Below are 16,780 nucleotides of genomic sequence, written 5' to 3' on the forward strand. Positions count from 1 at the left end.
ATCTGCATTGTACTGGTCTGCACAGATAGGGTTGGCAACCAGGTGCTGTGCAATGGCAGATGAAGCAGGTACAGTGGCCGGTGGTTGCTGCATATTTCTACATGCTCGCACTGGTTGTGTTCTAACCCTCACAATCTTTCTTCGAATCGCCAAGGGGACGTGTTGTTTGATCCGATCAGCCAATCTTAGTGTTGTGCGGCCCACGTACCGAGCTTCACATCGGCACTTAAACTCATAAACAACATTGCTGGTTTGTGAGGTGGGTCTCTCTCCAGGATGTGGTTACAAACATCAATCATCGACGAACTCTGCTCCAGACAATGGGAGCTCGAGGTGAAGATGATGAGCCGACTGATGGGCATTCGGATTAACCGTGACGTCATTACGGTTGAACCAATCAGCGTCTACCTTATCGAGACCTACGTATAAAGCACACGCCTTCACTTGCTGCGATTTTTACCCTGAAGAGTGCAGCACGATAAGCTTCGATCACTATTATGTTGTGTTTGTTTGTATCCATATATACATACAAGTCTACAACAACAAAAAAGTACAAAAAAACAAACAAAAAAAAACATTTTTTTTATTATTTCATTAATGAAAACCACATTTTTGCATTTTCTTCCTTGCATCTTGTGTGGATGGATTCGTGTGGTGTTCACGCTGGCATGATGGGCTGAATGGCCTCCACCTGTGTTGTATTTCCTAGTATCATTGCAGCTTTACCGGAGCACCCATCGGCACATCATGGTCGCTATAGTAAGTGCCACAAGAATTTCACTGCTATTCCCATTCACTCCTCAGCAGCCAGTTCGGTCCAACCAGTTGAGTAGCGTTTTGTCACCGTCTACAAGACCATCAAATGTGGAGATCTTTCCGACCGAAAGCATATTTTGTGAGAGGTATGCTAAGCAGCGACACGATGGGACCAAACAGTTCCCTGAAGATATTGAAACAAAACAAGCTGAATATAGAATACGGGAGATTGTGAAGACATTTAAGTTATCCAACGTACTAGTGAAAATCACTGCGGTACATTTGAGAGCAAAGGAAGCTAAGAAACACCATAGTTGTCGCTCTAAGAACAAAGCTGCCGAACGACTTTTGGAGAAACTTGTTTACAATACCTGAATAATTGAACCGTTGCCTTTGAAGAAATATGCCAGTACGTTGAAAAATATGTAACTGGTAGCTCTAGACCAGAGCACCTCTGATTGATATGTTGCAATTTGTGAGGACCTTGAAGTAAAGCCATTGGCAGGAAACAACCAACATTTTTTTTTGAGCACTCTTCGAGTACAAAAGCCAACACTTTTGATAAATACGATGAACTGAATCAAACCCTGCATGGTACGATGGGAATAACCTACCAGGAAGAAGACAAAATCGGCTGATGAACATATGCCAGGAAATCGTGCGACGGAAGAGCCTCCGCCTTTACCAGTCAGTCCAAGTAGTCGCAAAAAGGGCATGTGATGACTAGCGGTTGAGAATGCGCCTCTCATCCCACACTGAAAGAAACCTGGAATGGACAAATTTGATTTCCTAGACATCAAGTTCAGAGATTTGCCCGACTTGTCCGGTTGAGCGAGAAACCAAGATCTACTCTGGCTGGCTGCACATGCGCTTGATATAGAGAATATCCCAATGTGGGTCAGCTTCAATGCAAGATTCTTCGTTGATCATCTACCAAAACAGGTTGTTTTCTACTGGCTAAAAAATACAGATCACCAACAAACAATGACATGGTGGTAGAAACGTTGTAATCCACTAACAGATGTGCAGAAGAAGAATGCAGTCAACAATTGGGGATCGTAATGTACGCTCTTGATGCGACTCAAAGAGCTCTGAAGGTTCAAGCCACTGAGTGACCGGAATACCACTTCATTCCATTCGGAATATTCCAAGTTCTCCTCAGGCATGAGAGTGAGTCTAAAAAAAAATTAGCCGAAAAAAAACGATGGGCCGAGGCGGAAAATTTTTTAGGCCGGGGTTCGGGGGCCGCCCAGGCCCGAGAACGCTAAAGGTTCCAGGTGTTCTCACGTGCATTCTACTGCATTTCCTGGTCCCTTTTAAGAGGATTGTGTATAGTGTTGTCCTTGTTAGCAGGGTAAAAGCACTGAAGACAATCATTGAAGACATGAAATTCATCTTGCAAATTATTAATCAGTGTTGTAATGTAAATTGTTGTCAAAATTCATTGTACAAATCATGAATCAATCTGTAGGGTAGTATTCTTTCATTGTCTTTATAGCAAATTAAACAAAGTTGACAATAATTGATACCAAGTTGCATAATAAGTTTGCATAATTATTGATAACAAGTTGCACTAAAACTTTGCATAATAAGTTCACAATTGGTAACACTGTTACATCAACTAGTTGTTGAGTTCTTGAGTCGATAATGTCGACAGGCACCTAACCACTGAACATTGTTCACTTCTTTGTCTTTTGGTTCAGGTTGTGCTTTTTCTTGCTTGCAGGTTGGTGGGAAAGTCTTGCCTTGTTTGCAGCCTTCTCAGCCAGTTCTTTGGTCTTGCGCTTGGTCAACTTACTGAGAGCAACTGCACCCACTTCTCGCCTTCTTTCTTCTTCTTTGTCCCTCCTGTCTGCCAGTTCTGCCTTGTAGGTTTTGTAGGCTCCCCTCATGTTCTTGCACAGGTCTAGGTCTATGGGACTGTGCAGTTTGTCAGTCCTACTGTAGTACTCCACTGCAGTTTTTCCTGATGATCGAAGATTGTACTTGACACCCATCACTGCGCTGTAGGTCTCCATGTTTAGTCAGTGTGATCTGACATCCAAGACATCTCCCATGAGTTTGAAGACACTCTCAAATTGTGGCCCATGGAAACAGGAAAGCAGAGCCTTCACCATTCTTGAGAGAAGGGGGTACTTTCCACCTTCAAAGACCTTGGTCCACCAGTCGTCGATGCGAGCAGACTCATCTTCCTGAGCTGGTGGCAGGCTAGAGTCGATCTGGAAACTCCGAACCTCCAGTTCAAAGGCATCACATTCCTCTGCTGCAAGGACATTTGTCACCAGGCGTGGCAACTTCAGGAGCTGCTCCTGGCTGACAGTGTGCCCTCTGCTGAGTGGATCAATTGCTGAGGCACTTCTGAGGACAGCATTATGCAGGGGCATTTTCTTCTGGAGGTACTTTCCACATGTCACATAGGCCTTCTCCACACTGCAAGAAGTCATGCACTTCTCTATCTCCACTAAGGGCAGTGTTGACAATCTCAGACACACCAACTCCAAGAAACATCTTCTTCACTTGTAGCAGGTTGGCTTTCTCATCCAGGTCGAGGGTCTGAAGTCTCTTGCCTGAGGATGGCAGCTTCTCAGGTTTGACAAAGCAGGCCATGAACTCTCGGACAAGGTCCACCTGCTGGTCATTGAGCTTGTGGATCAGTGGGGCCTTCATCTCAAACAGGAGGACGTACTTCTTCAGCAGCGGGAACACTGATATATAGAACATCAATATCAGTGTCATCAATTTCTTCTTGTGGAAGACTCGCTGCAGTATACGCTCCTTTCGTGCCTTGCAATCTTTGGTCATATTCTTCTTCTTCAGAACATCATGGATCTGGCGTATTCTCTCCTTGGCTTTTGTGTCTACGTGCTGCGATGGTAGACCTCCACATCCCGTGACAAGTAGTGTGTGCGATCAACTTGAGAGAGGAAGCCAAAGTAGAAGACAACAAAGGCATCCCACAGCCGCAGAGTGTCAACACTGACATCATACACAGAGAGCCACCTGTGACTGACATACCGCTCTGGCATGGTATACCTGACACCAATCAGCCCACAGATTTCCTGCAAGAAGTGCTTTAAGTCAGGTGACCACTTGAAGTCATTGTCGATGTCAGAGAGCATGCGTTCTGCGAAGTTGTCGAATGGGTCGCTCAGCTTCTTGGACGCATTGTGAGCATGGTGACAGGAGTCCCCATCTAAGTCCAACATGTGTGGGGCATTGTTTTCCCTGATGCAAACTTCGACTCCTGACTTGGATCCCCGCATGACTGAGCAGGAGTCCATGAGGATGGATATGCAGTTCTTCCAGGGTAGCTCATACTTCTTTAACAAGTCAACCAGTTCCTGGTGCTACGAGGCACTGTCCACTTTGATCACAACAAGGGACTCCAGATGCTGCACTATGACCTGCTTATGCAGTGGGCTGCAGTAACTGGCCAGGACACACAAGACCCTCTGATGGTTTGTGCTTGTTGACTCATCAATGTTCAGAGAGAAGTATTCCCTCTGCAGTGCTGATATCAATTGGTGATGTATGGTATGTCCTAGTCCAAACCTAAGCTTGTAGGAAGCAGATGTTCTGTCCATTGTGAGCTGACCAAGGGCCTTTGCATCCAGGTTGAGTGCTTTGGCCAGGCTTATCAGATCAGGGGCAAGGCTGAATGGTAGGGAATGCTGTGCGAGGAAGGCAAGGACCATGGCTTGAGCATTGGATACCTGTCACCTATTGGTACAGCAGGCATTGGTGTACAGGGGATGGGGCAGTAGAAGCAGCAGTGCAAGAGGTAGCAGAAGGTGAGGAAACACCTGGAGAAAAAGCAAAACCCAAAGCCAATGCAGAGTAAAAAAGAAAAGCCAATCACCATTTATAATACGTGCTTCAGAAAGTGAATACAGTGACCGGTACAGTGATTACACTGAGCCTCAGACTATTAGTCATTGCCAGGTGATATTGGTGGTAAACAAGATTGACCCAATTCTGAGTTGTGGCTTGCTTGCCAATTAACATAATTTATTACTGTAGTGAAAGTGCACCACACCACACTACACTACATTGACAGCATAGATGTCTACTGTGTACATGTATAAAGCCCAAGGCTATATTTACCAGGAAGACTAATTGGATGCCCGGATTCTCTGAATATCACGATGCTTCTTGCTCTCCGCATGGGATTCCAATGACTTGTACCCACGTCCTTCATAAACAATCTCCTTTGGGCACCATGTGCATACAGCCTTTCCTGGCTGGGCTATCTTTTGAATGAAAGCCCCACAAGCCACCGTACCACATGGCATACGCTCCAGCCATTCCCACTTCCAGGAATTCTTGCAAGTCTTGTCAATTAGTGCAGCCAAACAAGCATCACAATCCCGGGACAGCCTGCGGCTACTGCATACCTGCCAACCTTTTTTGAAGGAAAAGCGGTAGGCTGGCGTCGCACGCGTCCCTCGGGGGTCCGGGGACATGCCCCCCCCCCTGGAAAATTTTTCAAAAAAATGAAGCAAAATGGTGCAATCTCCTGCATTTTGAGACCACAGTTAGCTGAAATAAATCAACACATTTTTAGAGTGAAAAAGAGAAAACTTAACATGGTTGATTACTCACCAATCTTTATTTTTCTAAGACATCATGATCATCAGTCACGTTTCCATAAATTACTGACTGTCCAAGCTCCACATGTATGTGCCCATACGTGTACACAAGAGTTTACATCAACTCACTGATACATCTTTATGAATGAAATGACTGGCCACTCTGATTTCATAACATATTTACAGTTTACCTCACGCGAAGCCTTGATACACTTGAACTCTGTTGTCCAACTTGGCTTAAACTCGTTGACATAGCGTGGGGGTGGTCGTTTTCTTTTCTGGTGTTTGCATTGTTGTCGTGCACTGAAGCCATGACTACTCTCTGTTAACTTCAGTCTTTGATCATGAATGGAAAATGCCAATGGCACATTGTCTGGAAATGAATGCCCGCTGTTTCCTGTCGTCCCATTTGATTGGTCATGCTTAGTTTGGAAGCAATAACCAATCGCTGACGAGATAAGAAATCAAGGTCAGGCACGAGTTTTGTAGAATGTAGAAGCAGCCGCGTGTAATACGATCTTGGAAGTGAGAAACGAACGCAAAACTGAAAAAACACAACTATTTTTTTTCCAATAATAATTTCCAAATGCGGTATGTCTGACTAATAAAATCGGAAGGCGTTGGGAGCTATAGAAAATCGGTAGGCTACCACGCAAATCGGTAGGGTTGGCAGGTATGCTACTGAATGCGGCCATGTTTTAGAAGCGACCTTGGCCTTGCACACTCAGAACACCACGCCTCTAGCTCGATTAATGCTGCTGTGACAGTTTCAGGAGTAATGCGGCGAGGTGGTCCGAATGTTATGTTAATGAATCTGGCAATGACGTCAGTGAAATCACTCCCAACAATTGACTTAACCCCCCCCCCATACCCCCTATTTTTTTCTCAACGGATATGTGCTTAACTCAGGAACGTTCCTGGGTGAATAAATTCGCGGAATTCCGCGAATTCGCGGAATTTTCTCATGCCGGTCTCCTATATTTGTTCTGCACGACCGAGAAGCTCGTGGCCGACTCCGGCAGTCCAGAGATGCTCGTAGGGTCTGATGCGTTTGCATCCGGCTTCATCAAATGCAGCAACTTTCATCGCTGCAAACACTTGCATCCAATGCTGGCATTAGCATTCCAAACTCTGTACTTCTGTCAGCTTTTTGCTGAGTACGAGCATCGAGGTGCTTATCATCTTCATATTTGAGTCTAAGGTGCCTTCTTATCCGAAAGTGCCGGATCAGAAAGTTTAGTCGACTGAATTTTTGTTTCATACCATTAGAATAAGCAGTTTGCAACAAAAAAAATTCTCGGGTGCAAATTTCTGATTAAGACCCTTTTCAAAACCTTATAAGGGTCCTCTTTGCATGCAAATGTCATCGGTTTACATTTCTTACGTATCCAATGTCGATGTCACAAAAATAATAATGAGCCTCGGGTGCAAATATTTCTGAAAAAAAAAAAGGTTTTGAGGGTCTTTTTAAGAGTTTGCCCCTTCCGAACACCGGAAATGCAGAACTCAAGAATTGGATTTTGTTGGATATCAAGGTGATGTAACACGATTAAGAAAAAAAAAACAACAACAAAAAAAATGAAACCTTTTGGGTGTGACTTTATGATTAACCTCTGAGCAGCTCTCAATCTAACAACTTTCTATTCGAATACAGCCGAGGACCAGTTCACAATTTCAAACGATTCAAACGATTATAAACCTGGTGTTGGCTCAGCGGTTAGGGTGGTGGCTTGACTTAGCCCGTCATCCTTCCGAGGTCGGCAAAATGAGTACCAGTGTAGCAGCCAAAAGGCTGCACACGAAGGGAAGGTGTATCGACAGATCTATTAAATCTGGTATTGGTGTGGTGCAGGCATTATGGGCTGAATGACTTCCTCCTGCACCTTAATTACTTGTAAATCCTTGGATCAGAAATAAGAAAACGTTTTTTTTTTTTTTTTTAAACTCTTCGACATCCACCAATATGCGTCTGTCCATTATAATACTTGAACATGATAAATTACATCATGATAATACTTGAGCAAAGTTTGATTAAAATCCCTCCAACTGTTCTCAAGTATCACATTTTTACCTGACATGACCTCTGACCTCTTGATGCCAAAAATCTAATCAGTTCATCTTTACATCATCAAACGTACTCGTGTCAAGTTTGGACAAAATCCAATGACTGGTTCACAAGTTAGCAGGGTAACGGACCATTATTAACCCAACATGACCTCTTGACTCCAAAATCTAATCAGTTCATCTATGCATCATTATACATCCTTGTACAAAGGTTGACTTCGACATTCAGCCGTTCTTAAGTTATCGCGGCAACGAAAAATCGATCACGGACGGACGGACAACCCGAAAGCAGAATGCCTCCGGCAACTTCGTCGGCAGAGGCATAAAAATGGAGCCTAAAACTTGTTTTTTTTCCTTTTTCTTTAAAAGACTCCACATGGCAAAGCACCACAATTGCACAGCCAATCTCCACAAACACCACGAGCACACACACACGAAGAGTCACACGGCACGATCACTCGATAAAGTAGACCGAGCGCAAGAAATTGGACTGACCCATCAGACAAATTTCAAAGGGATCCTCAACGTCGGAACTCGTACTTCTACCTTCCAGGACGGTCACACGGTCTGCATTTGCCAAGTGTATAGTTGCAATGGATAAAGCACATGTAAGCACAACCTACAACAATATGGCTACAAAGAAGCAACTTAACTCGCCCTGGAGTACGTGGTGAAAGCAAAGCCGTATTTGTACAGCATCGTTAAAGGGGGAACACAGACCCAAGGACAGCATGTTCTGTCAGTGTCAGCAAAAACGACATGGTACTGAAGGGGGGGGGGGCTTCAGACAGAAAGAGAAAAGAGGAAACAAACAGCAAAACTACTCAATGCAATAACAGCAAGTTTGCAGCTGCAAACAGATAACGAATTGAACAAAGCAGAACGACGATATTTAAAAACCTCATGGTTTCCTAATCCTATATGTGGAAGCTAATCAGGAAGCGCACGTGACCAGTGGACGGCACGTGCTGTCTGTCGTCTCGTCCTCCTCCTCATCCTCCTCGACAGGAAGCTGTCAATTCGACGACAAATGAATCCATTCATCTCGACACCGGCGAGATCAATGAAGCCGCTCGAAGGTTCAACAGTACCCGGGGGCACGCAATGGCATGCACGTGTTGAAAAGTACGAAGGAGTCTCGAGCGCATTTTAAGTGCCGGCACAGCGGACGAACGGCTTAACGTCCCGACGGACGGAACTCCATGAATCTTCCCACAATGAATCCATTCGGTATCTCTACGACAACTTGCGTCTCACTCTGCTCACCTCACCCCCTGACCTCGACGTGCAAGTGCTCAGATGTTGGCAGACTCGCATTCGTTCGCTTGATGTCAATCATGGCGGAGTAGTCAGCGCCGGTGTTTACAATTTCCATCGAAGTGGGCCGTTCCGTCGAGATCCCCCTCATCAATTGCCGTCTTTTTAACAGAGCAAAGCACATTCTTCAATTTAAATTTATCAACGTCTGGCGAACTTCCTCCTCCCGGGAGTTACAGAACTCATTGACACGCACGCACGCACGCACACACGCACGGAGGGACCGTAAGGTGGCATTAAAAAAAACAAACTAGAGAAGCCGGTCAGTAGTTGCCATGAAAGCCCCACCGGCTCACCTTGAGAACATCATCTCGTTTGAAGCTGAGCTCGTCGTCCGCAGTGGCGTTGAAGTCGTATTTCGCGATCGCCTCCATAACTGACGCACTTCTACTTCTTCTTCTTCTTCTTCTTTATCGATACCTCCCTCCCGGCCAGCGACCGGCCCGACGCGGGCCGTCCTCCTTGTCGAAGATCGATGTGTAAAGGGCGAGGGCGACAAACAGGAAAGCGCACACACAAACAAAAAAAATATATATATAAATTAATTTTATAAACGGGTGAAGGAACGTGTATCCATGGCAATTTCATTTAAGCGGCCCGAGGCCCTCACGCCAACCAACCTGCTTCGCTTGAACGTACGGACGGGGTGTGCAACGATCGCAACAACGACGGTCAATGGTAACCACGGCGCACGTGAGGTAATAACCAAAAGACAAAACGAAGGAGGAAAACAAAAAAAAGTGCTCGGGAAACGTGAAGAAGCGCTGCGCGCGACTCGAACTCTTCCTCAGATCTTTACTTTCTTCCTTTTCCGCCGTGGAGCTCGTGAGGTCCGGCGGCGAGTGACGTCACTCAACGCGAACGTGCCATTGGCTGTGGGTCGGCGTCACGAAAATGCGATCAAGCGCGATCAAGCGCGCTGACGTTTTTTTTGCCGACGTGACGTCACCGCGTCCATTTTGCGGAACATTACGTCATGGCAAATACTATCGCCGTTTTACTGCAGAGGCGAAAGTTTCCCAACAAGTTGCCAATGGACTTTTCCGTGTAATTAAGTGGAACATCTCTTGGTGCGTTGCCCGCTCACCCGTTTCCGCATGTTTCTCTTCGACGGGAAGCGTCCGATTGCGTCTCACTCACTTTCAACGTGATGACGTACGTACGTCTGCGATGACGGACGTACGTACGTCTGCGATGACGTACGTACGTACGTCTGCGAAACACGTGAGCAATATTGGAAACTCCACAATCAAAATACTCATTTTGTTTCCCCTCAGCTAATTGCAACTTTTAATACTGCGACAAGCTAATCATCAATGGCATCCTCCATAATAATCTCAAAGTGATCATTTTAAATGAATTCAACGTCACGCAATTATTAATGACCTCATCAGAATGTGGCGGGAAGGTCAAATTCACGATGAGAAAATGACAAAACTAACTTTTCTTGTGGAGACAGGATCTCTGATGAGTGGTGACCTGAACGCGAGCACACTGAACCAATATTAACGTTAATATCTACGTGTAACGAGAATGAACAGCACATACTCACTGGTGCAGCACCTCCAGAGGTGGACTGACGGTATTCTGGGCCCTCTGGGCAAACAGGATCTTTGGGTCCCCAGGTAACATTTTTGAATGATAGTGCAAAATAATATATATTTTTTTTCTAAAACAAACATTTGTGCATAAATATACAGAATAATAAGGAGACGGTGAATTTAAAACAAATACAGTGAAGTGTGTGAACCAGAAACCGGTGCACCTCGTGTTGCAAAGAACAGAAAACATACTGTTGCGGGGCCTGGGGTCGGGTGAGAAGACCACCTGGGGGGGAAGCTATCTCGGGTTCCCACCAGACTCCCCGGAATTGCAGGTCGTCGCACATGGATAACTCCATGACTCGGCGGGTGGATAACCGACCGTGAACGCCAATAACTCAACCACGTGACTTAGGGTCCTCCATCTAGTTTATCCGGTGACCTAAAAAATAATCACGTGATCAAATTACCGGGGAACACGCCCTCGGTACCCCTTGTCCGAACCGGATCACTTTATCGGATCAGATGCAGCTGAGCGACACTGCCAAGGACGTACTGGCTAAAAGGAACGGATCGTTGGGAATAAAGTCCCGGCTAGATTAGGATACGGACCAAGCTGGATCAATGAAAGAAAAGACAAAAACGAGCTGGGAACATTTCTACGAATAATTTATTAACAGGCAGACGAGGAAAGATATGTGGTAGAGTGAATGTAGTTTATTGTTGCATGTAAGCAGAGTTAGGAAGAAAAGTGTGGTGCGACAATAATACAACCAACTTACTAAAGCAGACACAGGGCAGAGTAATCCCGATATAATTCTTCCACACTCTTAACTAAAATGAGGACAGGCACCATGACACACACAAGCACGCACACACACACACACACACACACACACACACACACACACACACACACACACACACACACACACACACACACACACACACACACACACACACACACACGCACGCACGCACGCACACACCGATAAAGAAGAGTTATTGAGAAGAAAGAGGAGAGAAGATGAGGCTAACAGTATCTGCACGATTAACCCACGGCGCCAACAATACCTTTTGGAGGGATGCTCCGCTGGGCGATACCTCCCTCACAGCTGGTGCGTCATCTCCCGCTTCGTGGCACTTCGTGCCGCTAAGCGTCGATCCAGAAAATGGGGTGCGACCGACAGGTGTCAAGGAAGGACTTTTGGCGGAGTCAGAAGCCAGTGGGTGGAGAAAGGCGGACAGGATCAGTTGGGTGGGTGGAGCCAGTGATGAGGCAGTGAAGGAAGGTGGAGTCAGCAGATGAGGAACGCTCGAAAGCCCCGCAACCCGTCCTTTTATAGATCCTGTGGTGCGGGGCAGGGGCGACGCCCGAAGCGATGTGTTGTCATCCGAATCGGGTGCTCTGGTTAGGCACTGGCCAGCACACGGCCTAGCCGTGATGGCCGGAAGCGGCTCCACTTTACTTTCGGCCAGATGGTTCCAAGCTGCGGAATCATCTCGCTCCAAGCACCGTGATACGAATAACCCTGCACTGAACTCCCGGGCGTCCACGGCGACCGGTGGTCAGCGCCGGTCAATGCGCTGCCTGTCTGTAAGCCATGCGGCCTGAGCCGTACAGCGCACCTCTGCCTGGCTGCAGCCTCGCCGGGTGGAGAGGTGAGAGGACGTTCGCCGTCCGCGGGAGTCACCCGTGGCCGCGGTGGTCAGCGAAGACCAACGATAAGATGCCATGGTAAACACATGTGCAGACCCGAACAAGATGTGGGTTATTCGTGCCCTGCTCTATGTGTGATAATAAATTACCCCAGGGCTGCACGTGGGTCCGCCGCCATTGAGCATGCGGTCATTTAAAGTGGTGGTGTGCGTGGCGCCAGCCCCGATCTGTGTCATGAATCGAAGGAAAATATTGGATATAATTATTAGATGAAGCTTTGGATTGAAAAAGAGGATATGTCTATTTATAATTCCAGCAATCTGTGTGTGTGTGTGTGTGTGTGTGTGTGTGTGTGTGTGTGTGTGTGTGACAGATGTTTCTCGACAACCACTGGTCTGATCTAATTGAAACTTGCCAGGTATATTGCTGGGGACCTGAGTATGTGCCTTTTCAAGGTTTGATGTTAATCGGACAAGTGGTTCCCAAGTTATGGCCATTTATTTACCAAACCAATGACAAGACACGTTGCTGCGGCCATTTATTTACCAAACCAATGACAGGACACATTGCTGTGTAGACGTGGCCGATGGGGAAAGGGCGCCTTAGTTACCGTGGCGTAGGAGTGGCAATGGTCAATGGCAGCGAATGTCATGGCAAGCAAAGACAGGGAGGTAAACTTGAGTTTAATTTTGATTTTGATTTTAATTAACTCTGTGTGTGTAAGTATCACAGCAGTTGTTACTTCAATGCAAGCGATAATTCGTGGAATGATGTGAACATTCCGTACGGGCACGCACTACTTCCAGATAGTGATGACTCACTGTATTCTAATAATTTCTCCATTTCTTATGCGCATTTATAGATAAACACAATGCCCCAATCCAGTCGGCGTTTACGAGAGCGAAGGAACGGCCTGTGTGGTTGTCTGAAAGTTTTATTTATTTATTTTGGTTTGCACGTACGGCCAGCTACTAGTATATGTAATTATTAGATGGAGATTAGGAATGAAGAAGAAGATAGATATCATTATTAGACTCCGAAATGCGTTGAAAAGAGTGCGCCGCGTGCCTACTGTAAGTTGTTCGCATTTGGTGTGTTGTTTTTTCCATGGCTGGCCTTCCCGTGGACCCATTCTCACAGCAAAGGGTGTGGCCACGGTTTTCTACAGGTGGGTGTCCAAGGGTCATGCCTGCTGACCTTTGTGAGGACCCCTTCTCACAGCGAAGGGCACGCGGCCACGGTTTTTACAGATGGCGTCCGAGTGCAGCGCCTGCTGGCCCTTGCAAGGACCCATTGCTTGGATTTACCTCAGGAATAGAGAAAAATAATCGGAATTAGTTCAAAGATATAATCAGACCTAACTATGAGACTCACACAACGCACTTGTCCCGTTTGTCCCATTAGACAAGTATGGAAGGGACTGTCTGTACGTATATGAATGAAAAAATTGTCTGGGGACCACTGTATGTTGGATGCCATTGGTGTTTGAGGGATGCGGTTTCCAGAACTGCAACAATACATGACAGCCCAAAGCATCACGGAATGTTAAGTATGTAATAAGTATACAATCTGGCAAACGGCCAAAACCAGTATATAAAAAATAAAATTATTTCTCCATGTCATTTACCTAAATATTTTGCCGAGAAAAACAAATGGTCACTTTAATAGCGAACGTAGTGAGCTTCATACTTAACGCATGCACATGAGAGAATAGGAAACAACAACAACACAATACCATGGCAATTTCGAATCCGTGTCGTTGCCTCTGACCTTTTTGCTTCCGGTTTTTTTTTTTGCTTCCGGTTTTTTTTTGCTTCCGGTTTTTTTTTGCTTCCGGTTTTTGTCATGGGGAATGATGCATGCCGGGAGATAAAGGCATCGTCGGAGACATGAAAGACCCAAATAATATCAGACATGCTGTATATTTCCTCCACTGATTTTAATAAAGATATCTCCCACATCATCAAAAAATAATTTTTAATCGTGATTGACATTATTTGATCGCTGATCCCGAATCCAGGCCGAAGTAACCGGAAATTGCGTATACAGTTGTGAACAAGTTATAGGTAAAGTCAGAAGCGAATGTTAGAAGAATTCTACGTTCACTTCTCGTATTTATTTTTTTAGATGAGATCATATTCTAGGCGGTGTAATTGTCGTTGTGAAGGTAATGTTGAGGTAATATCAATTGTTTTAGATGAGATCCTGTTCTAGGCGGTGTAGTTGTCGTTGTAAAGGTAATGTTGAGGTAATATTTTTTTTTGATGAGATCCTGTTCTTGGTGGGTAGTTGTCATTGTGAAGGTAATGTTGAGGTAATATTCATTTTTTTAGATGAGATCCTGTTCTAGGCGGTGTAGTTGTCGTTGTGAAGGTAATGTTGAGGTAATATTTTTTTTTTTTAGATGAGATCCTGTTCTAGGCGGTGTAGTTGTCGCTGTGAAGGTAATGTTGAGGTAATATATTTTTTTCAGATGAGATCCTGTTCTAGGCGGTGTAGTTGTCGTTGTGAAGGTAATGTTGAGGTAATATTTATTTTTTCATAGCAAAAAGACTGTTTAATTTGATATATATTTAAGAAGCGAATGTAAGAAGAATTCTACGTTCACTTCTTGGCTTTGCCTATTCCATATTGGCCGTATCTACGGTAAATGTGTGTGTGTGTGTGTGTGTGTGTGTGTGTGTGTGTGTGTGTGTGTGTGTGTGTGTGTGTGTGTGTGTGTGTGTGTGTCATGTTTATTGTGGAGTTCTACCGGAGTGTTCTGATGTGGAATGTCATACACCAAAATGATTGTCATGATCTCCTGAGTTGATTCGGCTAATTAACTACAACTAACCCTGAAGAATTCCCATGTTGTAAAAGCATGCCATGCTAAGGTGTATAGAGCAGCTCAATAGGTGCTTCCACCACATGACATGACATTCAAATTACAAAATATACAACAAAAACAATGATAACATTGTAACAATTAAAGTATATATATATATTAATTAATATTAATGATATTAACAACAGTAATAATAGTAGGATCATTTGGCAATCATAATACCGAACGTATAATCAAGCCCAACCCCACCCTGACCCAAGCACATCTGGGATTGGTGAAAGGCAAGCTAATGCTCCAGCAGTACATTCGGCGGGTATGGTACAAGGGCGGTGAAGACCAATGGACCAACGGTTCCAACAGTGATGTGAAATAAAGGAGATAGCGGGACGTTCTGACCAACCGAGTCAGACACAACAAAATCGATTCACACCCTCTTCTATTAAACACTGCAGTATTTCTCCATAAGATGAGCAAAACATCGAGTGATGATGGGTAATAATTTTTTGGACAAAGAGGGTACAAATCCCGTTACTTGTTCCGCACATTTATGGTTAATAACCATTTTCTCTGAAGTTTGAATCGCTTTAACAGCGGTAAATGTTGTGCCGACATTGTCCGGCGGGTACCTGACCTCACCTGATACTTTTCTAACCCTGTTGGCATTTTGAAGAAATCAATTTGTTGTTTTTTTTTGTATTTTTTTTGTGGATGCCCACTCAGGAATGGGGTCGGGAATCATTTAATATTACCTTTCACATCGCTGCAAAGGCTTCGGTACGATAGGACAGTTTAAAAAAAACAAAAAAATCCCAAAAAACGAACTTTTTTTCAAAATTTTTATTTTTATCTTCGCCTAAAAAACACAACCAGGCATTCAATGATGAACCTCTGAAAGTTTATCGAAGATCTGTTGGGCCATCTCTGACAAAAATGGTCACACACACACACACACAATTGTTCCTAACAATTCTATCACACACACAAAAACAAACAAATGCACAAAAAACAAGCACACATATACAAAAACAAACACAAAAACACACTCATAGACACATCCAAGCAAAATCAAACACACCCACTCATACATACAAGCAAACAAATGCAAACACACCCAAATAAAAACAATCAAACACACAAATTCAGGCATGCAAACAAACAAAAACAAACACACCCAAATAAAAACAAACACACACATATTGATACACCCAAACAAAAACAAATACACATACACACTCATACATACAAACAAAAACAAACACACACATACACTCATACATACATGCAAACAAACAAACAAACAAGCAAAAACAAATAAACACACCCAAACACACAAACAAGCCGGTAGGCGGACATGGGTAGTCGACTACCCAATAGAACCTGACATGATGGGCCCGTTCGATGGGGGAATGACCTGAGGATTAAGCACAAGAAAATTCATGATTCCAGCTTCAAGGGTTAATGCTGCAGATTGTTTTTTCGTTAAAATACCCCCACATTTAGAGGTTTTTCGGCCGTTGCTAGGTAACGGAGGGGTCCATAGTAACAGTTCTTTCTCACACATAACTAGGACATACCATGAACCTACCATACCAGTTTCATGTATATCTGACTCATAGTCTCTGAGATATAACGAACTTCGTTTTTTTTGTTTTCGACCAGGGTTCATTCAAAGTCTATCTAATCCGACAGTTTTCATAGGATCCGGCTGGAAATTTTTGACAATATGGCTGAATGTACTGCCCACAGTCGCTCGTGGTCCGATTTTTGATTTTCGAAAAAATAAATTTTTGAGATTTTTTTTTGAAAATTTCAAAGGTCCGTTGCTAGGCAGCGGATGGGTCCATAGCAACGGTTCTCATTTGCACACAACTAGGTCATGGTATGAACCTACCAACCAAGTTTCATCAAAATCACCATTGTATTAACGGAGCACTGGACTGAACAGACATATATACAGACAGACAGACATCCAAATATATCGACGGAAATACTGATAATAAGGGTAGACTAGATTGACGACCCAACA

At 44.5% G+C, this 16,780-nt stretch overlaps 1 protein-coding gene and 1 long non-coding RNA gene across 3 annotated transcripts in view; one reads left to right on the forward strand and one right to left on the reverse strand.

Moving 5' to 3' along the window:
* The window catches only part of LOC147010082 (growth factor receptor-bound protein 2), a 61,932-nt gene extending 52,329 nt beyond the window's left edge, over positions 1-9,603 (reverse strand). For both annotated transcript variants that reach the window (XM_085861628.1, XM_085861627.1), the window contains exons 1-2: positions 9,347-9,603; positions 9,023-9,187 (exon numbers count right to left, since the gene is read on the reverse strand). In XM_085861628.1, coding sequence (XP_085717754.1) covers positions 9,023-9,100 — 78 coding nt within the window. In that variant the 5' untranslated portion in view covers positions 9,101-9,187; positions 9,347-9,603. The remainder of the gene's footprint in view (positions 1-9,022; positions 9,188-9,346) is intronic.
* Positions 1-16,780, forward strand: part of LOC147010083 (uncharacterized) — an 84,179-nt gene that overhangs the window by 28,928 nt on the left and 38,471 nt on the right. The window lies entirely within an intron of this gene.

Source organism: Eptatretus burgeri, chromosome 17 (assembly GCF_056783735.1).
Source record: "Eptatretus burgeri isolate ZD-2024b chromosome 17, Ebu_testis_v1, whole genome shotgun sequence".
In the NCBI taxonomy this organism is placed as follows: domain Eukaryota; kingdom Metazoa; phylum Chordata; class Myxini; order Myxiniformes; family Myxinidae; genus Eptatretus; species Eptatretus burgeri.